At 39.6% G+C, this 27,249-nt stretch overlaps 1 protein-coding gene across 2 annotated transcripts in view; it reads right to left on the bottom strand.

Annotated features, from left to right (window-relative positions):
* Window positions 1–1,850: 1,850 nt before the first annotated feature.
* ITPRID1 (ITPR interacting domain containing 1) overlaps window positions 1,851–27,249 on the bottom strand; it is a 50,568-nt gene continuing 25,169 nt past the window's right edge. The window contains exons 9-15 of one of the 2 annotated variants that reach the window (XM_060781650.2): window positions 24,970–25,024; window positions 12,033–12,115; window positions 9,714–11,141; window positions 8,093–8,220; window positions 6,893–6,983; window positions 5,382–5,735; window positions 1,851–3,973 (exon numbers count right to left, since the gene is read on the bottom strand). In XM_060781650.2, the coding sequence (XP_060637633.2) occupies window positions 3,917–3,973; window positions 5,382–5,735; window positions 6,893–6,983; window positions 8,093–8,220; window positions 9,714–11,141; window positions 12,033–12,115; window positions 24,970–25,024 (2,196 nt within the window). In that variant the 3' untranslated portion in view covers window positions 1,851–3,916. Of the gene's footprint in view, window positions 3,974–5,381; window positions 5,736–6,871; window positions 6,984–8,092; window positions 8,221–9,713; window positions 11,142–12,032; window positions 12,116–24,969; window positions 25,025–27,249 lie in introns of both variants that reach the window. The other variant, XM_060781649.2, reaches the window with a different exon arrangement.

Consider the following 27,249-nt stretch of genomic DNA (forward strand, 5'->3'; position numbering starts at 1 on the left):
CCTTCATCTCCTTGGCTTTACATGTTCATGTGGTCAACTTATCTATCTGACAGGAGTCCTGTTTCTGTAAATAAGCATGTTCCATCTCCCAGGAGCCTGATTTGCCCTACCTTTCAGCTGCTTAAGGCTGCTTTCTTTTGCATTTTGTCCCAGGGCTGCTGCAGTTTGCAAGAGCCCCAAAGGTTAATAGTAGCAAGTCTGCAAACCAGTCTGCAGGCCTCCTTTGCAGCTATTGGCCCAGAGAGTAACTTTTGAGCCTGTCCCTTTTGAGCCCGCCCCTTTTACCAGGCCAGACCTCCATTTTGGAGTCCTCCCTGCCTTCAGTTTTGGAAAGACTTCCTGATGTGCTGGAAGCTATCAAGGAAACCCTAGAGAAAACCATCGCAAGTACTAAACTAAACTGAATAAATTGGGCTGTAGATAAAAGGTTAAATAATTTAGGATAGAAAGGTCAATTAGGCTATAGATAGAAAGAACTATATATAAACTAAATATAAGTAAATTGGGCTTATAGATAGATAGATAGGTAGATAGGTAGGTAGGTAGGTAGGCTTAGGGAGCTATTGAGCTATAGAGGAGTTTATTGAGCTATAGAAAAGCAACTGAGTTCATAGAATTTTGAGATAGAATTGAGTTAGAGTTATAGATAAAATTTAAGATAGTTATTGAGCTCCATTTGCTTCATCTTTAAACTAACCCTGGGCTGGAATAGGGAAGGCCTACGCCTTCTATAGATAGTGGTTCAGGGTTAAGGTAAAAATCTCAGGATTTTCTACCATTTGAAGAAAGGCAACTCAGTGACTGGAAAAGAAAGAAAAGAATAGCTATATGGTTTCATCTATTGATTGTCTGTAACTTCGTTAAGCTGAGCCAAGTCTACAAGGACTTTGTTAATAAATATTCTGTTTGTTCTTCAATACTCAAAGTGGACTTGGTTACTTAGAAAGTTTAAGTTCTTTAAAGAAAGATTCCAGCGGTCTGCTCAAACAAAAGGCAGCACATCATAGTTCCATCTTTAAGGCATTTGGGTGTGACGGCACAAAGCAAGAATCCAAACGGTGATGGACCACTTCTTTAGAACAGAGATGCAGTGATGAGGAAATGCATTACTTGCTAATTTTCCTTGTGTGTGTGTATAGGTACATGTGTATGACTACATACAAAACATGAATTTTGTATTCACAAAAATAAACACAGGTTGTTGCACAATTTTTCCCCCAAAAGTTCTAAGGTTTGGGATGAGCTGAAGAGCAAAACCTTAAGAGTAATAAAAGGAAAAATGGGAAGTAAACAGTTTGGAGACTGTGGTTCATGATTCATTTTGTTTGTAAGGACTTCTAAGTAGAAGAAAATTTAATTTTTCTGGATCTTGTCTGCTGGACTGAACAGTCCCATCTGAATTGAAAGAACAACAGAGACAATATTTTCCATGGTATTCAGTGTTTGCAAGTTCAGCCCCTGCTTGTGACAGCCTCAAGAAGATTTTCCTGCAATCTGCAAAAGGTAAGAAATAAATATTGCTTCCAAATTTCCCCCTTCCAATGAACACTGCATGTTTATTGGTGGTGAGATGCCCCAAACAAAATTCACACTGTGCTAAGCCCACAGTGTCCTGTGAAAATGACGGGCTTGATATAAACCAGCAAAAGAGATGTTGGGCAAGTTTCCTTGATGGCTACAAGGAGCTGAAAGGCCAGTCTTCTTGACTGCTGTCAAAAGGCAATGCACCATTACATGCTGAAAACACCCTGCTGAAATGAATAGAGGCTGTGTTTGAGAAAGGTTTGCCTGTTGGTTTTTGGGTGATTTGCTATACCCAATGAAACGGGGGATACATCAGGAAGAAATTTTGCTCCAATGGTCAGATGCTTTTATTGCTAAAATAATTCAGGAAGGCTGTTAATCCTATTACATTGGCAAGTTAAAGTACCTCTTCGTACCTCTTGGATAAAATATATAGTAATAGCTGGACTGGAGAATGTAACCCTTTAGATGCTATTGGACTCCCATCAACACCAACATGGTTGATAGGCAGAGATAATAACTGATCTGGGAATACCTGGAGAATCATGAGTTCCCCTCTACTATTATGTCAAAAATGAAGAATATAATTAGGCCTCCTGTAGCCAAAGAAGTCCTTGGGTACATGCCTTTTATTAGATTGTAAGAGCGGCCAAACTCAGTGCTGTACGTCTGGTGTTTGACTTTATCCAAAAGCTGTTATTTGTTATGAATGAAATTCACTGCACCAAATGTCACATTTTTAGCTTTTGCCTAACAATGTCTATCTTTTAGGAGTTTATGGACTATTGGTCATAGTGAAAGACAGGTCTGTGAAATAGTAAAACTTTTCTGCATAGGTTTCATTTGTCATTGTGTGGGGAAGAATAGGGATGCAATACAGTGTGGAGGAAATAGGTCTTTATGTGTATAGCTTCTTGCTACATAGAACATTTACATATTTTGTTATATCAATAATAACAATAGCATAAAATATTTGTGAAAATCTGAAATTTTAACAGTAATTTAGTACTAGGACACATTGTCTGAGAAGTAACCAGAAGCCCAAATCACTCAGGAAGTTGTGGATGAAAGAAAGAGGTCAATTTTGGGTTGAAGGGAGAGAGTGACACCATAAATGGCTTAATGTAAGAGGAGCCATGCACATAACCAGAGGGGCAATGACCCTGGATTTAACCTCAAGCAGCAATTAGGTCCTAAAGAACAATGTGTTATTGAACTAAGTGGAAACTCTGACCACAGTGTTGTCAGATTCAAAACTGAAAAATCACCAAAGAAGCCCAACATTTTTGTACAAGTTAAGATGCATTTTAAAAATGAAGAGATTTGTCAAAAGGTAGTTGTAAGCAAGGTTTAAGATATTGTGGGGCCTGAGGTCATATGTGTTCTGAATTAGTGCATTTGGAAAGACACCTATCTTCCTTTTAAAAAGTTCACTCTAACACAGAAAATTTTTACAAATGTTAAAATAAAAAATGCCAGTTTCAAGGAACAACAAAGTGCATCCCTCCAGCTCTTACTAGATGATAGCACCAAGCATCTTTCAACATTGGTTATTCTGGCTAGGACTGCTGGGAGCTGCAACCCAGCAGCACTTGGAAATTTGCAGTTTGCCCACCCTTGCCCTAATTCTTTTTGTTAGTCAAATGTTGAATCGATGGGAACTTGGAAAGCCAACATTTACTTAAGGCTGGATCTACACTGTGATATAATTCAATTCAAAGAAGATAATCTGGATTCAGAAAATGCATTATATTGCAGTGTTGATGTGGCCATGCTTCATTGATTGGTGGGTCTATTCCAGTTGGTTGTATTAATTGGATTTAAGCCATTATTTTCCTCTATAGAATTTATACAACAAATTCCAGGACTAAAAGCAAATTTAACACTCCATGCAATAAAACAGATACTGCCCCACTAAGAATGGAAAGGAGACACATCAGCTAGAAAAGTTCTTCTATCGGCTGCTTTAAATTTCTACCAGCAGGTGGCACTTGACATCAAGAAATCAAGTGGCCAACATGGAGATATTTACTGGAAGAGGTCACAGAATGACTATAATTATCTGGAGGTTCATTAGCTCTAGCACCAGTCCTCTATGTAACAGGTTTTTAGGAAAAATCACAAAATCTTCAGCACATATCAATTTGTACAGAACTTCCATGAAGGTTCTATCTTATGATGACTTGTTCAGTCAGTCTTCTGTCCTTGAATCTTCTCTTAATTCTAATACAAACTTTTCCTGGGGGCTTTTCTTCTCTCTGCATACATTTTGACATATTCTCGCATAAAAAATGATTTGAATGTTTGTGAGTACTTCTTGTGTATATAAAAGAGCAGCTCATTTTCCATTCTGCGAGGTACTTCCAGGAGTTTAGGAAAGTATTGCTGTAAATCAGACTTTTCCTCCTGCTGCATCATGGTTGAAAGAATTTCGGAAAGATCTTTTCAGCTGAGAAAAGATAAGAATAAAAAGAATAAGGAATTAGGAAATTAAATTAAAAGGAAGCTAGTCAGATTAACAAATAGAAAATATGACACATTGACACTTGGAACACACAGTGAAGATTAAACTGGTGAAGAAAAATAAAAAAAAAGGCATTTGCTGATAAAGGTATCATAATCTACCAAGGCTTTTCCTGATGGAAGGTTAATTCTATCAAGGAAGTTTTCTTAATGATTCCTGAAAAAAAATAGAAGCTGGAATCTAGTGTCAATATACTTAGATATAATCTCCACTTATGTCAGTATATGGCTTTTGGGGGTTGGGGAAATCATAGATTCATATAGCTGGAAGAGACCACATGGGCCATCTAGTCCAACCCCCTGCCATGCAGGAAAAGCACAATCAAAGTACCCATGACAGATGGCTATCCAGCTTCTGTTTAAAGCTTCCAAAAAAGGAGCCTCCACCACACTTCGAGTTCCATTGTTGAACAGCTTTTATGGTCAGGAAGATCTTCCTAATGTTCAGGTAGAATCTCCTTTCCTGTAATTTGAACCCATTGCTTCGAGTCCTAGTCTCCAGGGCAACAGAAAACAAGGCTGCTCCCTCTTCCTTATGATATCCTTTCAAACATTTAAATATGACTACCATGTCTCCTCTCAACCTCCTCTTCTTTAGACTAAACATGCCCAGTTATTTAAGCCATTCCTCATAGAGTATGGTCTTCAGACCTTTGATCATTTTCGTCACCCTCCTCTGGACACCTTTCAGCATGTCATTATCTTTCTTAACCTGTGGTGCCCAGATCTGGACAAAGAATTCCAGGTGAGGCACCATGACTTCCCTATATCTACAAACTATACTCCTTTTGATGCAGCCCAAAACCACAATGGGGTTTTAAGCTGCTTCATCACACTGTTGACTCATGTTCAACTTGTTGTCCATGAAGACTCCAAGATCTTTCTCACATGGACTGCTGTTGAGCCAGACATCCCCCATTCTGTATCTTTGCATTTCATTTTTTCTGCCAAAGTACAGTATCTTAAATTTCTCCTTATTGAAATTCATTGTGTTAGTTTTGGCCCAGCTCTCTAATCTGTTACGATTGCTTTGAATTCTGATCCTGTCTTCTGGAGTATTAGCTATCCCTCCCTATTTGGTGTCATATCCAAACTTGATAACCAAGCCCTCAGTCTAAACCTTCATCCAAGTCATTAATAAAGATGTTGAATGTAGGAGTAGAATGAAGGAGGAATTATGCTGTTTCTCCTTATGCAATGCCCCCACCATGAATGCATAACAGGAGCCAGGGTCTTATAGGCACAGTACTACCATCTGCAACAACACAATCAGGAGGATTCTACCTGCCCAGACACACATAGAGGATAAGGTATCAGACATAAATTATTTTTACATTCTGTATAAAGGCTTTGAAATCCAGTTTTGTCTGAGAAGGAGCTTTAGGTTCCTTTTTACTAGCATGAAGTTCCTCGGAGTCTGAAGCAGAGCTGGGCTTCCCTGCTATGAAAGCTGAAGCTTGCAGTTCATCTTGTCTGAATGAAGAGGTTGAAGCAGTGCTTGGGACTGTGGCACTTCTGCTTGATGTCCATTTTGGACAGTTCTTCTTTGAGTACTTGGCTCTGGAAGAAGTTGCAGCATCGGAATCTGGAGGAGTATGGCCATTCTTGGATGCCTTTTCTTCCCTCCAGCCAGGAATTCCAAGCTCCGAGCACAGATTAGACTGTTCACCTAATAATTGATCCAGATTCTGTAAAAAGAAGAGCGATAGAATCATCTTTTTAAAAAAATCAAAACTGGATCCATCAGATTATATTGCCATCTAGTGCTACTTTGCCTCAATGACTCTTATAAGTTTGTTAAAATAACTAATAATAATACCATCAAATGATGACAATGATGATAATACATTTACCAACTTATAAATTTATTTCTATTTTTAGCTTACTCTTCTCTTATGATCTTTGCATGGTAAAAAGTAAAGCAATATAAACAGTCCTTATTTCTGCAAAGGATATGTCCCTAGGCTGATTGTAGAAATATGAAACTGCAGATAATGGTGAGCCCTATTGAAATGAATGACTTCCAGAAGAAGCATACCATAGAACTGTACTGGAGGGTGTAAAATGCTTAGAAACAACACCTCTCTTGCATTTCTTTGATCAGAATTCTGTGGTTAGCTTCTGGTGGAAGCATACCATAGGAACATGTTGGAAGACCAAGAAAATGTCTAAAGAGAAGTTTTTTTTTAATAAGAGTAAGTGGAATTGTGGGGCTGGTCCCACTATATTTATGCAATGCCAGACTAAATTCAGTCATATTTTAAGCAAGAGAAAACATATAAAATATTTCAAATCTTAAAAGAGCTCTGCGGGGTTTTTTTGAGGTCATTTCAAAAAACAGGCATTGAAAAGATTACACAGAGCAACAAAAATATGTTTTCTAGGTGTCTTGGATTTTACATTTGTTACTGGGCTTATTTGGAGTGCTGATTCAGATAATTGTATTGGATAGACAACATCAGCATCATCTCTAGTTTCTTAGATATAGTTATCATGGTTTTCTATGGGAGAGCAGATGGCAACTGGTAGATGTCATATGTTTTTTTATCTCAAAAACTAGAACTAATAGGGGAAACCTGGTACCATTTTTGGAATCAGTAGGTCAAATATACCCAGAACAGAACTAACGTTTGAGGCACCAAAAATTTTGTTGGCTAATGTTATAGGAGATGATAGGAAGATAGGACAGATGCTGCAATACCCCAGCTATAGTTATGCCTGCTGCCATTGATTGTCTCAACTCCTCACACCAAATGGTTTACAGAAAAGGCTCATGTGGACTGCAGTGTCATTGATCACCAGACTGTCTACTTGCAGGACATACCGTAAGAATTCCTTCCCTAACCTGGTGCATACGATCCTGTAGCTGGGCTTCCAGCTCGGCCACCTCTCGACGCACAGCCTGCCTCAAGACCTGCAGTCGGCTTCTTTCCTCCCTGTGGAAAATGACAAAATGACAAAAGAGAAGACAAGAAATGGTTCAAAAATCTCAGTCACGTACAATGTTTTTATCTAATAGTAATTTTTGGATTCAATATTTAGAAACAGACTTGTTTCTTTATTTTATTCCAAAAATCTTATTTGTATGCTAAACTTCCTTATTGTACAATTTCAGCCAACTGTGGGCACATCCATATGGATAGAGACGTCTCTGATTTCATTCCTGCTCTTTTTATTATGGGTTAAAATAAACTGGAGCTAATATAATCAATCTCTGACCCTCCCAAGACCTGGCAGAAAATATTCTGAAATAAAGAAAACAGCTATGACTCTCCAAAATAAAATTGGAAGGAAGGTAAACAAAATCTGATCTTTCTGATCTTTTTAATCAGTTTGAATATCCTCTGGTATTTTCTTGTGGAGGCAGGCTAGTCCTACTATTAGATGGAGTAAAGCAATGACCCCTAGGTTGCAGATGCTGAAAAGCAGCATCACAATTTGCATAAAAGTTCCTTCTTATGCCTCATTTCAGCAATTCTCTTTTGGTTGGAACATAGAACTGTCCTCCCTCTTAAACAAGCCTCTAATGTAGCAGATAATGGGCTTCCCATCACCAATAATGAAGATTCTCAGTGATCAATGGAGCCCCCGGTGGTGCAGTGGGTTAAACCCCTGTGCCGGCAGGACTGAAGACTGACAGGTCACAGGTTCGAATCCGGGGAGAGGCGAATGAGCTCCCTCTATCAACTCCAGCTCCTCATGCAGGGACATGAGAGAAGCCTTCCACAAGGATGATAAAAACATCAAATCATCCCGGCGTCCCCTGGGCAACGTCCTTGCAGACGGCCAATTCTCTCACACCAGAAGTGACTTGCAGTTTCTCAAGTCGCTCCTGACATGACAAAGAAAAAAAAGTGATCAATGCAGTTGCATTATGTACATGGAATAGAAAGTCAGCAATATGTCCTTCACAAGCACACAGGGTCAGCAGTAGGCTTTCTCTCATTCTACCTTAATGATGCCTTTCATTGCATACTTTATTGTGTGAGAAGTGCACAGCGTCATATAAAGAAATAGCAGCTGCATATATTTGTGGTGCTATTACCGTCCTTCCTTGGGCATTAAAGTGGAAAAGATAGCCTCTTGTTCTAGCATGTGTTGCTCTATCTCATCCAGACGTTCTCGAAACTTTTGGCATGAATTTTTCATGACTTCAATTTCCTGGACGGTACTCTAGATAGAAAGATATAGCAATTTACTGTGTTCTCATACCTGTTGAAGATTGGTAGACTAAACTGTTTAAAAGTACCAAATCAAGAAGCCCTATAGTCTTGAGCAGAACATACCTAAAAACTTCCAAGTATTAATAGTCTCCATGGGTATATCTGCATTTGTACATTTCTGCACATCTATGTCTTTAATAGATGATTCTGGTTGGCAATATCCATTTCTCACCATAACCATCAGACACCTTTATGAGAAGTTGTCAGAAATTTGTTTTATTAAAGCATATCTCCAGGATGCCTTCATAAAACAAAGGATCCAGAATTCATGTGTTCCCATTTCAAAGCTAAAGATATAGGCACTAGGCCTGGGTAACAACGGAAAAATTTGTTTCTAAAATCGATTCGTTTTTTGGGGTTTTTTGCGTTTCGATATTTAAAAGAATTCTGATTTTTTTTAAAAAAAAGTTCGATATTTACGAAATTTCGTAAATGGTAAAAAAATTTCAAAACAATAACAAAACAATAACGAAACAATAACGAATCGATTCATTAATGGCGGACGCGACCGCGCAATATGCTAAAAAACCTCCAAATGGGATAGGGGGAACTTCTGAAGCTTCCCTCTCCCTCTGTTGTTGACTGTTGGTGTGATATTATAATTTTTTTCACTAATTAAACAAAAAACAACTATAAAACTTGCCCCAGACATGCGGAAATAATAACGAAACGACCTCAAACCAATAACGAAACGAATACATAACGAAATACGAAGCATTTACGAAACGAATTGAAAAATTCATTTCATTTTTAAGCTGCTCCAGAATGGTTCGTTATTGCTTCGTTAACAAAAAAAATAACGAATTTTTAACGAATTATGAATTAACAAAACAAAACCGCCCAGCCCTAATAGGCACACATCAAAAAAATTTCTCTCCATATCAAGCTAATGGGTTACAGAAAGACATAAACCACACAATTCAACCCGGATTGTTGAATTAACTCTACCAATATTAGTAAAATTCAGTGTTGTGAATCTATCACATCATTTCTCAGAGTTGTTGGGGAAAATATTGCTATTTTTCAGCAGATCATCAAAAAGTATACTCAGACTATGTCTTGAAAACATTTCAAGGACAATTTGTGAAACATTGCCATCTTGTGGACATCTCCAAAAGTCAGGGTAGTTCCAAGACCCATGCAATAAAAAATAAAGATGGCATAAATGACATCTGAATCAAGTCAAATGAAATAATATAAAACTGATTTTACACCACTGATAACAATGTTATCCACATTGATATGAGATTCAAGTAAAAGGAAACTGATATGAAACCTCTCTTTGGTATATGATTCTGACACAATTGCTTCTCTTAACAGGTGCTTCCACACAGGACTAAAATCTGCCCACACCCGAACAAAAACCGGTGCTTTCGCATTTGGACACCTATGGTAAAAACTAATACAGGTCCCAGTTTTTGGGCCTGTCTAGATGGTACTCACAGAAGAAATATTTCTCAGTGCTGTATCTTGCAATAGCTTGAGAGTTTTCAGAAGCTGTAGCTCTGTGGTGGTGTAAGATGAGCAACATGCGGCAGGGTGGTTGCATGAAGTAACAAAGGAGAAAGGCCACATCGAACAGCAGTGATGTGAGTTCAGTGAGCAGCAATGACCTCTAGGCTGGATACACCAACCCCTTGAAGGTTCATGACAGCAAGATCTGTGTTTCCGGTGAAGTCCTGTGTCTAGGGAAGTGGACTTCACAAGATGGCCATGCCGATGAAATGAAGGGAGACAATGAATCTGAGAGAGAGTTTCCTTCTTTCTTGTATTCTTGTCTGTTTGAATAGAAACTTCTTTTATTTGTTTGTCTTCTGTGTTTGAGGCCACTGAAACTGGTGTGAGGAGAGGATCATCCTTAGAGCACTGGGACATCTTGGATGTGAAGTCAATGGAATGGCTCTTAACACTTGTTTCACCCAGTGAGATGCTTTGCATATTGGACAGCAGTCTTGAAGGCATCTGGACAGTGACAGATTTTAAAGGGCTATTACTATTTGTTTCAAAGCAAGGAACATACCCCTCTTGGTCCAGTTCCATGCTCCTTGGTAACTTATCCAATGAGCCAGTTTCTTCCTTTCCAGAGCAGGAGGGGAGAAAGCTATCACCTGGAAGAAGTGTTCTGGAAATAACATGGACCTCTGATTGTGCAGTATTGATGTCATTATTGATTTTGAAGGTATTGGCTGTAACCAAAGTTATCATTTGATCACTTAAATCGGCATCCTGACAGCCACTTGTGAGATCTGTGAGTGGAAGAGGTGAGTCCAACTTTCCACAAACCTTCAATTCATTCAGCTTTTCTGCCACACCTTCTGCTACACCTTCTAAACATACATCTCCTTTGCTTATTTCTTTAATCTCTGTTTCTTCAGTCAAAACTCCATCATCTTCTCTCCTAATGTCTTCTACTTGTCCTCCATCAATAAATATACTTGGGTTTTCTTCCCTACCATGAGAAAGGCAGTTTTCTTCTGGAGATCTAATTTCAACCTGATTCATATTATCACTATGATGGCATACAAAACTTTCCTGTACATCTCCCTTCTCAAATTCCCTTCGTATTTCCATTTCATCTAGTTGATGTCCATTTTCACTGATTGCACTCTCCTCCTGACAAGCAGAACTCACACACAGATCATCTTCTTCACTTATAGAATAAAAGATTTCCTCTCCTTGAAAAGTATGTTCTCTACTTAGGTTCGGCAATAATGCAACATAGCTGCTGCCTGCTGTTGTGTTAACGTTTGGTCCCTCTGCATAGGACTGAAGGTCTTGACTTGTTGAAATGGAATCTTTTCTGTACCATAGAAATGATTGGCCATCGTGGGAACTGAAACTAAGTCTCAGGTTTCCAGGCAGAGACAAAGCCTGAAAGAGAAAGAAAACTGTCTTAATATTCCTGTGAGCTGACCCCAGAGCAAGTTCAACGTTAAGGAAAAAACAGTTTGTTCTAATTTCCAAAGAAGAAACCACATTAATATTTTGCAGCATAAAAAAGAGAAGAGTGCAGTGTGGGGGAAGGACTACAGCAGGATATTTTAAGACTTTCCAGTTTTATTATTGCACGAGCCTTTGTGGATTTAAACCCACTTATTTGGATGCAGTGTAAAGTGATAATAAATGCTCAGGCATAAAGCACATTGCACTGCTGTGGGAGAAGAATGAAATGGAATAGGATCCAAAAGGACACAGATTATGACTCTTTGTCTTAAATTTTCAAAGGGTAGCATAAGGTGATACATATCTTTAAGATCTTTATTGTGGTCAGTTAGTGTTGGCATGTGAAAACAATACATATGCTCACCAAGATCAGGTTAGAGTAATGGCATGTTTTTTAACAGAGAGAGAAGAATGAAGACGGATAACAAGTACAAGCAACATGAGGGAGATCCCTGATGAGTTTTATTCTCAGGAAGCTTTCATACCCACTTTAGCATTTTGGCTGAAATAATGTTGCAGTTAGCATTGAACAAGTAACAGAGAAAAAGGACAATGGAGCACTCCTATATTTTTGAAACTTGAAGTAAGATTGCATACACCATGAGGGATAACTTCCACACAGGCTTCTGAATCCTGGAACATTTTTGTTAGAAAACAACCTCTGAAAAGTTTCGTGACCAAAAATGTTACACCCATTCAAAATCAGATTTACATAAAAACAACAGACTTACTCTGCAGTTCCTTTCTTCCAAATGTTGACCCTCTCTAAAAACTAGATGTGACTTTTCCATAGGTTTCAGCTTCTTGTTCTCTACTCACCTGTAGAGGTAATGGCTCAGAAGGGTCTTCCAGAAAACCACTGCTGTCAGACTGGCAACTGTTTGTTCTTGTTACTATCATATCTATAATAAAAAAAATCAAGGCAAGAAGAAAAATAATTAAAACAAAAATCTACATGTTCAATCCCTGATTTTGTTTTATATTGAAGCCATGTAGAAATTGAAGAATGCAATTCCAAGGAAAGTGAGATACAGAGAAACAGATGGACTATATTCTGTACAGTATAGAAGCATCATGCTCCTCTTATATGTAACACTTGAAGAAATGTAAAGTATACATGTCTTAGAATGAAATTGCAAAGTATACATCTTTTAGCTATTTCTCAAGGGCAGGAGTGTCTATAATAATAATAAATGACCTCTCTGACAGAACAGAATTGGCTGCATAATCACTTGATGATGTAGAGTTATTAAGCAGGTACTCAATATCCCTGGGATAAAGTCTAGCATTCTAGCTGTTCCGATGAACAAGATGAGGTTCTATCTCTCCCTGCCTCCAGGAACAAGACTAAATATTTTCCAAATTAGCCATCTTCTCTTTATGATTATTTTTGCTTTCTTTCACATTCAAGCTTTTTAAAATCTCAGCGAACTTTACATCCAATTTCTACAGGAAGATGTAACTTTTGCACAGGAGTAAGACTTTCATGGCTGGAGTCACTGGGGTGATACATTGCATTATAGGAGTGTACACTGATAGTATAATGTGGCTTCAAACTACATAATATGGCAGCATAGAAGGAGCCTAATAGGCCCATAACCTGGATTTTGATTCGGGGGGGGGGGGGGGGGCTGCGGATCTACCCTAGCAAACCATCATTATCCCAAAAACCCCATGCATATAGGATATATTGAGCATGGTGATCAGATCATGATATGAATCAACATAACGGTTTAAATAATGTACCAGTAAGGCCTTCTTGCAGACCACCCTGAGAATTTCGGGGGGGGGGGCTGCAGCCCCTCAAGCCCCCCCCTCCCCGGCTACATGCCTGGGGCCTAGGAATCCAGAGCTCCTCTGTCTGGAGGCATCCTATTAATCCAGATGGAAAAAATATTTAAACTGAATAGGTTGCTCAGGACAAGAGAGTGGTTTAGGTACTGCTTGGAGAAGCTATTGTTGGCTGAAGGATTCTGAGTTCTCATAAAAATGTAACCTTCTAAAGATCTGGATCTAAGGTTTCATGGTTGAGGTCTGTTGGTCTATAGGTGAGAATATGTCATCATAAGGATAAGATCATGCATTGAATACCATCATTATATCTACTTTAAGCTCCTAGAAATGATGACTATGTTCCTTCCTTGTTCTTTAGGCACACAAAGAATGTCCTGCCACAGCTTCTTTCAACATGCCCCATGGCTGACAAAATGCTGCAATCATCATTTCCCAGCACTCTAATCTGCAGGGCTTCAGAAGCTCTTTGTTTGAGATGCTGCCTAACTTGAGGGGTAGTTTTTGCAGGGGTCATGTTCAGTCACTGATCACCATAAATATGACCCCCCCCCCCCCCAAGTTATACAACTGCAAAACCCAATATACATTCTTGTAAATATTGCATATGATGGGAACTTAGATGATCTCAAGAGCCGGCAATGGCATGGTCCAAATCACGACAGATCTGTTATCAGCAGAATTTCTGTGCCACTTTTTAATTGGTGGATTATGCTTGTTTTACTCCATGTGCTGATTTTCTTTCTTGTTATTCTGATGACATTATCTGTGCTTTAATTTTTTAAAAAAATCAAAAATATCCATTATATTTGTAAAGCTGAAAGGCAATATACATATATTTTGATCATTCAAATAAAGTTACATTACCGGGTTATAACGTTAAGATCAACCAAGATCAACACAAAGTAATGGCCTGCAGGTGGCAGCAGGAGACAAACCTCCAATGTAGAACTTCTAATAGTGAAGCACCTCAAACAACGCTTTTCTTGGAATTCCTTGGAGGCTCAGGCATTTGTTCTAGGAAGTCATTGTTCATGTGGTCATTTTAAAAATCAATGGAACCAAAATATTTTTTCCCTTTAAAAAACAAAGACACTCAGGCCTCAATACAAAATGTATTTACTTAGGAGAAAATCTCATTGATATAAATAGGAGTTTCCTCTCAGTAGAATTACAAAGGTCTCCCCTTTAAAAACTTCATATTTTTACTTGTGTTTTCACTTAACATCACTGTCATCACCATCATCCTGATCTGTTCCCTAGCACTTAGACACCTTAGGTTGGATCTACACTGCCATATAATCCAAATTATCCAAGTAGATAATACACATCTGCTTTGAACTGGGTTATATGAGTCTACACTGCCAGTTCAAAGTAGATAATCTGGATTTTAGACAGCAGTGTAGATGGGGCCTTGGAAAAAAACCCAAAAATAGATAAAGTAAGAGAGTGGGTGTGGTGTAGTGACTTCAGTTCCATATTATGCAGTTTGAAGACCAGTTCTGAGTCCTGGCTGAGTCATGGAAACTGAATAAATTTGGGCAAGTTACATTCTCTCAGCTGAAGAAGAAGGTAGTGGCAAATCTCCTCTGGATAAATCTTGTCAAGATGGCATCACATCAAGTCAGATTTGACTTGATGGCACATTACAACAACAAAAGCAAGACATAAAAGCATATGTCTATAAAATTGAATGCAGCATTAAAATACAATGAAATTACAAGTAGAATTTATTTATTTATTTACTATATTTATACCCTGCCCTTCTCACCCCAAAGGGGATTCAGAGCAGCTTACAAACTGGCAACTATTCAACAATTCATAACAAAATCATAACAATTTAAAAATCCATTAAAAAGTAAGAATTCTAATCATGTCCCAAAGGCCTGTTGAAACAAAAAAAGTATTTATTTGCAGGAGGAAGGTCACCATGGAGGGAACCAGTTAAGCCCTTCTGGAAAATGATTTTGAGAAGCTGCAATCAATTGCTGAGAATGCCTCTTGAATATCCTCTGTAAGGGAGGTGGATCTGAGAGAAGTTCCCACCTTCAACCTCAAAAAAGTTCACATTACAGAATACAATCATTCAGAGAATTTGGACCTGATCCTGACAGCTCTTGTTTCTGAATAAATGCAAGAACTGAGCACAAAGACATTGCATTCCATGTGAATGTTGAGAGGATGGCGCTACAACTAAAACACAACCGTAAGTTTAATATGTACCTACAAACTATCCCAAATTAATAGTTTGGAGGTATGTATTTTTTCACTCTGCTTTTGTGGTTTTGTACCTTATTAATTCAACAGGGAGAAAAGGAGAAGAAGGGGCAAAATCTACCTTTCCCAGGAGGCCCAGTAAAAAGCAATTTTTGGCAGCCTTTCCTAGCTTTTTTTGTTCTTCCTCATTAATAACCTTTACTTTTTGCAAAAGAGTGAAAATTCTCACTAGAAATTTTCTGCAGTACCAAGACATTTCCACAAATGTTTGCCAAAAGTCCCAAAATGTGAAAATTCTGTAAAAACTCTTATAACCTCACCCAGAGATGATAGAACCTTCAATTTATTTTCCATCCTTATAGGCTACAACAAAATAAGGAAAGAGTTTCACCTCAATAGTGCCTTTAAACCAACAATCTCGCCAATAAAGATGGTTTTGCCCTGAGGATTATGTGAAGAATCCAGAATGGAGGCCCTCACTCAACTTTTGGCTTGAAGTGTAATAGCTCCCATGACACCAATGGGACTGTCTCCATTTGTCATTAACCCAACACAAAAGCCAGGCTTGATAACAAACTGATTTTGTCTTTGCTTTAAGCTGTGAAATGTGTTGAATGTATATTGTGTGTTCAATACTACCACTGCTATGATCAAAAAATGTCCCAGGAAAACCAAATATCAAACCTATATTTGACATTTGGCTTTTAATGAATAATAATTAATCAATTAATAATAATTGTTTTTCTCTTTAATTCCATTTTTATTATTTTAATATTTTAAAAATGTAATACACCCACCATATACATTACAAACATATACACATACATATACGCAGACAACCCACAACCCACAGTACAATTACCCCTCAACCTACCCCTAGTGCTACGAATAATAATTGTTTAATATCCTCACTACTACTAAACATTAGCATTAAAATATTTTTGAAAGGAACAAGTGATCTTGATTGTATTTTGTCTTTCTTTAAACATCAACAGAGATTTGCACAGACTGGTATGATTCTCTTCCTGAAACATTTGCAAAAAAACAAAATGAAGAGGGTGGGAAAAGAAATAGAAACAAAAAGGATGGAAAGAGGGGAACAAGAGAGCTGCTGCTAGTGGACAAGGACGTATGTGTATGAGTATAATTTCAGATTAGGACAAACAAGATACATATGGAAGAGTAGGAAGAATGAAAAGATTCTGTCCCCTGTCTACATAAATTAAAATCCATATCGAACCAGCAGCTCAAGATTGAGGGAGGCACAGGGAGAGAAAGGCAGCAAGTGAGCTTAGGCCACAGTATTTAAAGTTTTTGCATTAGGAGCAAAGTAGGGGATTTCAACATGTGAGCCCTCCTTTGGAAGGCTTGATAGGAAACCAGGGAAGCCTATTTTTTCATTTATCTACACATGTCAAAAAGAAAAAAAAAGTGCAGTCACTGTGATCATATGATCTAAAATAATCCAGAAACATATTTCTGAGGAGACTTTGGAGAGAGAGGACTGTGTGACTTTCTAGACCAATTGGAGTTTGGATCTACATCAGTGGTTCCCAACCTTTTTTTGACCAGAGACCACTTGACCAGAGACCACTCACCAACATTAATACCAAAAGGGTTATGAATCAGTTTTTGGTCAACTTTAGATTTGGTTTGGTTATTTGGGGTGCTGATTCAAAAAATTGCATTGGATAGACCACATTGGCTCTAGTTTCAGATACAGAACATATGCCATCCAGTAGTCACCATCTTCTCGCCCATAGAAAACCATATTTAATAATCTAGAGCTGACGTAATAGTAGTAATATTTCATGGGTAGTCCGCCTCTCCACTCCCGACATCCCCATTGCCTTGGCACTCTAAGAGGGTTTCATGAGACCAGTCGCTCTCATTGCCAATGGGTTTTGAGGCAATGGTGTAGTAATGGTGAGGCCGTGGACCATATTTTCATTCTTGCGGCCCACTGGTGGTCTACGGATCACAAGTTAGGAACCACTGATCTACATGAATGAGTGTGACTGCAATGGGATCAAACCAATGCTCACTGGGGCTGGGAATTATGCTTTGTGTGGATGAGACTAGTACATTCATACTAATCTGCTTTAATAATAGTCTCTGACTCCATATCTCCATAACTAAGACATCTTTGCCAAATTTAAACAAGGTTCTTCCTTCCCAATTTTTCATATTATCTTCATCTTACTAACTGGCTTTAGTCCATTTTCTAATCCCTGCCAAACAGTGAAAAAGCCGACTGACATCTGTGCTGAGTTCTAATGAAATGAGGCACAAAGCTACAAGTGTCAGAAGTACAGAGATCCTGTTCAAGCCTTCTCCCTCCACAGTTTATGAGAAGTGCTGGTTCAAAATGAATTGAAATCACTGCATTTCTGGGAATTCCACAACCATTTCCAGTCCCTAACATGGAATAAAACCAGTTGACTCAATTTTACCCTGCATTAGAAGAAATCAGGGGATTATCTAGAGTAGAGGATCCCAAACAACAGCTTGTGGGCCAAAGAGATTTAGAAAATTTCATTGAGAAGTAGCTGACTACTGATTGTGAAGGCAGTGCATTGCTCTAAATTTCAAAAAAACCTACTATGTTCATGCCCTTCTTATGGGTCTCATAGAGGCTTCTGGTTACCCATTATGAAAAGCAAGATGCAGAAGTGGGCTTTTCTTATGTCCTTGGTCAAAGAGATGCTAGACCTTTGAGACCACGGACCCTTCCACACAGCCCTATATCCCAGAATATCAAGACAGGATCCCACATTATCTGAGTGTGGACTGAGATAACCCAGTTCAAAGTAGATGTTGTGGGATTTTCTTCCTCGATATTCTGGGATATAGGGCTGTGTGGAAGGGCCCCACAGCTTTTGTTAGCCTGACCTTATGTAGATCAGAATGTAAACAGAGTTCTGCAAGGAAGTTGCTATTGAAACTGCTGAAAAGTTATGTTAAATCTTCTCTCAAAGCACATGCATACCACATGACATAGCCAGTTTTTTCTCAACTCCCTGCACTAAACTAACTCCCTTTCCACACTGCTGTATAAAATCCACATTGAATTGGATTATATGGCAGTGTGGACATAGGGCCTTTCCATACAGCCATATAGCCCAGAATATAAAGGCAGAAAAACCCACAATATTTGCTTTAAACGGAGTTATCAGAGGACCCTTTCACACAGCCCTATATCCCAGAATATCAAGACAGAAAATCCCACAATATCTGATTTGAACTGGCTTATCTGAGTCCACACTCAGATAATGTAGGATTTTATGCCTTGATATTCTGGGATATAGGGATGTGTGGATGAACCCTGAGTCCACACTACCAATTCAAAGCAGATAATGTGGGATTTTATTCAGCTGTGTGGAAGGGGCCTAAAATAATCCAGTTCAAATCAGATATTGTGGATTATCTGCCTTGATATTCTGGGTTATATGACTGTGTGGAAGGGCCCCAAGAGGCAATCAGCAGGTCTCAGGGTGTCAACAGCTTTTTTGAAGGCAAAGAAGGAGGGGAAGGCAAGCTTGATAGGTCAGGATCTTTGAGTGACAAACTGATATGCTTTTCTTGTTTGTTAACATGCAGAGGCATGGTGACATGGAAGAGCGGGACACGGGATGACAGGCTGACAGTGATAGCAGGGGAGTCACACATGAACTCCTATGGATATGATGTATAATTGTTCTACAACAAACTAATGCTGGCAAGCTCCCAAGATGTTGCCTTCACTAAATCATCATTACAGCACTTAGTGGCAAAGACAGGTTCTTTGCTTGCCTAAAGTAGTTGGTGGACTTTTTAACAACCAATTTTCCTCACCTTCCCAGGGATGTAAACCTTTTATTATTTCATTCCTTCATAGGGGAAATTAAAAATGTTAAAAGTTGCTTCCCCAGTGGCCCAGATAACACAATTTGCTGCTCATTTTTCAGTGATTTGTCTCATTTGTGTGAGACTTTGTGTGAAAATTCTGGCCGTGGATAAAGCCACCACTGTAGACACAGTCTATATAGTTGAGATGATGCTGGCCCTCAACAACTCCTCCTGTCCAAATATAATTCTATTTTCCTTATCCTACCTTTTGTTGTAGATGAACAAAAAGAGATTGTGCATCTGTTTCCCTGAACTACTGTATATGTCTACATGTGTGAATGAGAGACTAAATATAGAAGCCATAGAATTTCATATGAAAAAAAACCCTACTAGGCAGGTTTTGATGAAATGTGACAAGGAGGGAAAAGGATTAAGTACATAATACCTTTTGCTGTGATCAGTAGCATTTGGCAAGCAACTACCATCTGTGAAAACCAACAGAACTTGCCCTGATGCCATCAGAAACAGGGAAATTGCTGTGGTGTGTGCTTTCTCTCTCTCTCTCTCCCCCTCTCCCTCTCTTTTTTTTTCTTTCTGTCTCCTGCCATCAAGCAATCGTTCCCATATGTACAGTACTTTACAGAGGGATAATAAAGAGGATTCACACCATTGGAACACAGTCAGTTAAGGAAAATGCCAATTGCCTTCTCCACATATTCCCATGGAGCCAAAATGTGTAGTGGGAAGTGGGTGGATGGGAGAAAAAGAGGAGCGAAGGTGTGATAATTAAAAGAATTGCCACTTAATAAGTCACGGGAGCTAATATGTCAGCTCTGCATGTTGGAGAAATAGAATGTACCCAGCTGCTGGAAAGCCTCAAGTGCGATTTGGTCCCTGGCACCACTTGTTGGGACACGATGAATCACAAATGCTATGAAAGTGAGTTTCCAGGCTACCATGTGCCAGATGGAGGTGGTTACTTTTCTGATTGATTGCCTCTTGGGCTGCAAAGAGGGCCTCTCAGCCAATGACTGTTGCCATGTTGGCGCAGTCCCTACAGGGATGAGCCCCATTCCTTCTTTGGTTGATGCCTCTGTGTGGTGTGTCTCTATGTATGTGCCTTAGGTTTCCTGTCGACTTCCGGAGGCCTCATGAATTTCATAGGATTTTCTTAGGCAAATCATGCCAATTCCTTCCTCTGAAATCTAGCCAATAGCAATGCCTCTATTGCCTGGAAAAACCAGCTGACCACAGCTAGAGAGAAAGAAGAGGAAAGACAATCTAGAAAGGAAGGGAAACGAGACACGGGAAATTACTACTCTGTCAGAGTGGGAAGTTACTACTGCAGACTCTGTGTTATGATGGCTATTCCTGTTCTCTTAATCTACTACTTAAACTACAACACCCTGCTGGTTTAAACCATATATGTGGATGCAAATAAGAGGCTGAAGACCATAACTGTGCTGTCCTGCTCTTCAGAATATCATGTGGGTTTCGGTACCTTTGCACAGCCAATATCTTCAAAGGAGAATAGCTAGATACAGATAGTAAAATAGCACAGCCCTCCTGCTTGGAGCTAACTGCCCATCAGACATTTACTGGGGCTTCCTAATACAGGGCAGTGAGCGAGGCTTCATTACAGAACAATAGCGCTTGCTGCCAGAGCTTACAGATTTGAATAAACAACAAATAAGCAACATCTGCTCCAGCATATGTGTATGGTGGGGGGAAAAGTCACAAAATAAAAGAATTTGTAAATGCCAAAAGCAACACTAAACTGCCAGTGCAACTGTAGAGTGAATTTTTAATTGCACATGCATACAAGGCAGGCTGTGGGTATTAGTCTCACATATGTCTGGTTGCTGCCAACCTGGGAGTATAGATGAATTTAATTAAATAAGGATTATCCCTTCTCCCCAGTACAATTACTTATTTATAACAATGATAAAATTGCCTAATAAAGAATTGTAATTTTTTTCCTTTTAAAAAAATGCATGCATCTACACATTCACTTCTGCTCAAAAACACTCCGGTATTCCTTGTAAGTCATTTAGGGATGCCTGGGATTTGAGTGTCTTTTAGAATTAAGTCTGCATTCTGTGAACAGGGAGGAAAAGATAAAGGAATCTCATGACACAGTTAAAGAGAGAAGTAACAAGACTGAAGAGAAATGACATAGAGCAGCCAAGGGATGGTCTTTCACCAGAGATGGCCCCACCATTAGAGTAGCAGTTTTGGGCATGAGTAGAAGGGTATTCGTGATGATTTATTTTGCTTGTTTTTATTGGATTGTTACTGCTAGGGATGGTGACAGGATCCTAAGGGCTTTTTGTTTTTTGGCCTCATGGGTCATAATAACTTGGCTGACTTTAAGTCCTGTGTACTTTGACTTGGCTATGCAAATGTACTATTTGCTGCTCTGATTCAGATAGCAACATTTCTTGGGCTACTCAATATTTAAGACAGAGTGGACAAGTGCAATTGGACCCAAGACCAAAATATTCTGTCTCTGTGACCATCTAGGGCATTTATCAACTGTCAAACACCTCAAGGGGAAAAACAGACTGAAATTGTTTCTAGTTTTGAAATACATGCACACGCACAGGCCCCTTCTATACTGCCACATAATCCAGATTATCAAATCAGATAATCCAGATTATCTTCTTTGAACTGGATTATATGAGTCTGCAGTGCCACACAATCCAGTTCAAAGCCGATAATCTGGATTTTATATGGCCGTGTAGAAGGGCCTTCACAGTAAACAGTTCAGAGAGGGTTACAACTAAAATAGGAGTTGAGGATCCCAGGAGAGGGCATTCACCACTTTTTTTGGATTTCAGGAATCTAGCCACAAATACACTTGGGATGCACACAGTCCCAGGGCCACATTGATTTAAGCACAGAATTATAGAGTTGAAAGGGACAAAGGGCCATCTAGTTCACACTGGATTATTTAGCTAAAACACTTCTGAAATATAGTAATTCAACCTCTGTATGAAAACCTTTTATAAAAGGACGGCCACCTCTCACTGAGGACTACAACACATTGGATAAGTAAAGCATTTGGGACTGTTGGTTTTCTTTTAAGTTTCACAACACCCTGAGTCAATCTATTCCACATCTGAACAGATACTAGAGTTGTGCGCAGAAGTAGTTCCTCCTGTTCCCTTTGTGTCTTTCATTTCTTCAGGAACACGGAATAGGAATGCCCCTCCTGGTACAAAAATATGGTTGACACGAAAGCCGGCAGGAGCGGGTCCCGGCTCCTGGCCTGCTTTTTGGCATCACAGAGTTAGAGGTGCTCGGATGCAGGCACTGGGAGGCACAGGTGCTTTCTGGGCCTGCACACCACAAACATGCACTCTTTTTCCAAGGAGAGTGCATGTGTGGTGTGCAAGAGTGCCCACGCTTACTAGTGCCTGCAGCTGAGAGCCTCTTACTCTAGAATAAAAGGCACTCAGCTGCAGGCACAGGCAAGCGCGGGGGCTTTCTGGGCTTTTAAGCCACATACACACTCTCCTTGGAAAGCAAGTAAGAAGAAGCCTGCTTAAAGTGTGCACCAGGAAAAGGAGCCTGGGTGGGAAGGTCGGGGGGACCTTCCCGGGATTGTGGCGCAGCTGGCTGAGTGTCAGCTGCATTAAGATCACTCTGACCAAAAGGTCATGAGTTCGAAGCCAGCCCGGGTTGGAGTGGGTTTCCAACCAATTGTGTGTAGCCTGTTGTCGACCTTTGCAACCCGAAAGACAGTTGCATCTGTCAAGTAGAAAAATAAGGTACCACCTTAAAGTGTGGGGAGGCTAAATTAACTGATTTATGAGGCCATAAAGAAGACTCCAGCAAAAGCATTCCAACGGGGAAGCATGCAGGGAATGCGGAAGTTCTTCATCAGCATCGCAGATGGACGATGAAAGCGACAGCTCCCCTGGCGGCCAAGAAAAAGTTAAATATAGCCTCTGTGTATGTCTGTATATGTTTGTATGTCAAAATTGGCATTGAATGTTTGCCATATATGTGTACACTGTAATCCGCTCTGAGTCCCCTGCGGGGTGAGAAGAGCGGAATATAAAAGCTGTAAATAAATAAATAAATAATGGGCCGATAGAAAACAGATCTTTTGGCACTGAAGAGAAAAAACAGATACCTGCCCTCCCAATTTCAAGAGACTCCCAAAAAATGGATCAGGGCCCCCATCGAAAGCCGGGACACAAAACGGGTCAAGATTTACCCTGACTACACAACCCTAACAGATACTACTATCAGGTTCATCCTAATGGATAGGGGGACTTTTTCATGTTACAATGTTAATCCATTGGTTAGTTTCCTAGAGTTTGTAGCAACAGAAAACAAATTTTGCTCTACCTTCTAGCAAGTGGACAACCATGGAACTGAGGTATACAACCAAATTGAACATTATTATCATCAAGCACTTACTGACCTAACTTCACTTCCAGCCCAAGTTCAACTGTTACCAGTTATCTGCGTGATTAACTAATTCCAGCTTATGCATGAGTTCCTTTTGTGTTACAAGAAATTTCACTTGCTGATTTTTGTTTGCCACTTTAAGGGTCCAACAATTCTCCCCCCTCAACCCCCAATGGCCACCATACATTCAAACTCAATTCTTTTTTTGACCATGTTTTAGAAATACATACAATAAAACAAATTAAAAATGCCATCTGATGTACTCCATGCAGGACCAATCTATGGCTAGCAATGAGCAAATAGGTGAAGTTGCAAATCAAGCAAGTCTAGTCAATGTTTACTTTTAAGCCTTATCTGATTGAGATCAGGCATGTCAGTTTGAACAGCACAAAGGAGCACAATAAAAGCCTTATCACTCGCAAGTACCATTTTCTGTTTCATACTTATAGCTATAAGTGCCAGCTGGTATGAGGGAGAATTACAACAGCATCTGTATTGTAGCCATTTGATCCCTACATCTTTGTCTGCTCTCCTTCTTGCTGGTTGCATGAGCGGTGCCCCATTGTGACATTGGCAGAGGTGATGGCTAGGATCTCAGATGGAGCTTGACTGACTAAAAGTGGTGTTGAGAGTGGTGACACAGAGGAAGTGACAGTCCAAGCAGGGCAAATGTGGTCAAGGCTAACTGGACAATAGACCTGGATTTGGCATGTAAGTGCTGAATCAAGGGCCTTTTAAAGGAAAGATGTAGAGTAGGCTAACCTGCCCAGTAGATGTGCCCTGAGCTCTGTCTAATGGCATCTTATGATGACATGTAAAAATGAGGACTAGAGTCATGGCATTGTACACAACGTAAATACATGCCAATTAAATATATGCCTGCATGCTAAAAGTAGCATTCTGCAATCTGAATTCTCAATGGCAGAGATGGTGGACCAAAGGTGTATTCATCTGACCATCCTTATAGTTTGCTGGGGAAAATGGAAGGAAAAAGAAAGAGGGGCCAACTAAGGACAAAATGGATGGATGGTATCCTGGAAGTGACTGGCTAGACTCTGAAGGAGCTGGGGGTAGTGACGACCGACAGGGAGTTCTGGCATGGGCTGGCTAGGAAGTCATGAAGAGTCAGAAGTTACTGAACAAAAAAACAACAATATAGTGTGTCTCTATACTTTCAGGTGTGCGGAGGTCAGAGGCAGAGAGGTTGGGGCTTGAATGCATGTCCTTTCTTTCAATTCTGTAACACCTGTTGTAGTGTTTCTGAAAACTGGAAGTGGTCCAATTCCTTCAGATCGCCTGGTCATTTATAATCAGCTCCTAACAAGAAACCCATAAAGTCCTCCCTGAAGGTGGTGTGGATTATTGCATTGTTTCAAGACATCAGGCTGTGAAGGAATGTTTGGCTGACCAGTTCATTTCTTTGGCATTTATAGCTCAAGGCTTTCCCATATGCAAACTTCTAAAAATATACAGAGTCATTTTGTTTGCTAATACCCACCTGAAGTGCTTTCAAGAGGATTTCCCCAGGAAGATTCATCTTCAAAGCTCTGGATCTGAGACAGGGAAAAACACTTCTTAAAGCAGTTTAGAGTTTTAATTATTAAATGTATATTTCTTCTCTTTTAACTTTAGGTTTTTAGACTAAAACAACACTAAACCATCCAGATGTTTCTCTGTTGTTGGTACATCTTTTCCTTATTCTTTTAAAAATAAACTGATTTTTACTTTTCATTTTTTCAGGTCTACATCACACATGCCTTCCATATTCCACTATTCCTGGGTAATTAACAGTATTGCCCTTTGGAAATTTGTCTATCTGTCCCAGTTTCTGGAGTTCAGAGTACAGGAGCAAGATGACCAAGTGAGGCCAACAGGAGTGCTTTATGTGGGTATTTAGTAGGAGAGTTTGAGGGGGAAGCCCTGAGTTTTGTTCCATTCCTCACTTAAGAATTCTAAAAATGTATAGGGAGGAAACTCAATGTAGTCAGTTGTGGTATGGTTGTGTCCTTGCCGGAGGATGTGGCTAGCTATACTTGCAGTAAGTGCAAGTTGATGGCCCTCTTGGAAGAAAAGGTTCAGCAGCTTGAGAACCATGTATCAACATTTCAACATATTAGAAAAGAAGAGGTTGTCTTGGACTCAGCGGAGGAGACTGTCTGGGAAGAGGAACACACAGTGGATTTCTTTGAGGAGGAGGCCACTTCCCAGTACAGGAAATAGACACTTGGTGGGATGCAGCACATAGAAGTAGAAGGACCTGGAATCATTATGTGAGTCTGGAGGTACAGAATTGATTTAAGTAATGATGTAGAATAGCAAGTAGTGCAATTGTGAGGTTTTTTTTGTCTTCAAGGAATGTGCACGTGCCCCTGGAAGAGTCAGCACATGGAATGGAACTGCCAAAACTCCAAGGAGACATGTTTTGATGGAAGATGCAGTGGTTTGCAGAGCTGACAGAATGGCTTGAGTTGTCTCCCTGGGCAAAAATCTGTGATGTAAGAGACCGGCAAGACTTATCAATCCCACAAATCATTTCCTCTTCCTTTTGCTTCATGTTGGAACCAATGACTCCACAAGGCATAGCTTTTAGAAGATCACATGAGATTATGAGCCCATGGGTAGGAAGCTGAAGGGCCTTAATGCACAGGTTATCATTTCATCTCTCCTATCAGTTCAAGAACATTGACTCTAAGGCACCATCAAGTATAAGGTGCACACAATTTTTCAAGTTTTATTTTAGGGGGAAAAAAGGAATTTTCTTAGAATACCTTTTAGAATTTCTTCTGCATATATATATATATATATATATATATATATATATATAGTACTTTTTTGCATCTTTATAGTCCAATCTCCCCTGTGGGGTGAAATGCCCACAAGTCATCTGTCTACAAATCTTTATTATCAACTCTCCCAGACTGTTGGGGAGGCACCAGAAGCAGGAAGAGCACTAAGCAAAAATAACCAATCATCTGGCTAAGGCTAGGGTCAAATGGTGGGGGCCTGGCATAGCAATTTGGGGCTGTGGCCCTCTCTTCTCCCTCTCTCTCTGAGGGGTAAGACAATTTTACTAGAAAAAATGGTGATTGTAAGATTCAACTGTGAATTTAAGGTATGCTTCATTTTTGAAGCTTTTTATTTGGGAAAAGTACACCTTATAATTGATGAAATACAGTAGAAATTCATAACTGCTTCCCCAAATGGTGTATCCTGGAACTATTTGGCTTCCTGGGTCATGGTCTGGGGTTTAAGGAAAGTGGAGTTTTGGTAAGGAATAGGTTGTGTCTCTTAGTGGTTGGAAGGAATTTTTTAAAATAAAAATCTCACAAACCTGAATCTGAAGGAGGGAGACAGTGTTTTTGAATACGGGGGTTTATTGTGAGAGAATATCCCAACAGTTATAGAGAGACCTGGGCAAAAAGTTTCCCCCCTATCTCTGTTGAGATAAAACATAAAGAAACAGCAGAGAGGGGATAATGCATGGTCTCTGGTGTCTCTACATTAATGCACAAAGCACAAAGCATGGGAAATAAACAAGGTGAACTTAATCTCTTAACACAACAAAGAAAATATGATATAAGTGAAATCTCTGAAATGTGGTGATACAAGTTTCATGATTGGATTATGGCAACAGAGTGATTATTTCTCAGAAGTAAACCAAATTGGAAAGAATGAGGAGTAGCATTGGATGTCACCTATGAGGAGATCCATGACTTAAATCCTGAAAGCCAGGCTGAGAATATGTGAGTAAACTAAGCCAAACTAAGGACATGGATGT

The sequence above is a fragment of the Anolis sagrei genome, chromosome 6, assembly GCF_037176765.1.
Source record: "Anolis sagrei isolate rAnoSag1 chromosome 6, rAnoSag1.mat, whole genome shotgun sequence".
In the NCBI taxonomy this organism is placed as follows: Eukaryota; Metazoa; Chordata; class Lepidosauria; order Squamata; family Dactyloidae; genus Anolis; species Anolis sagrei.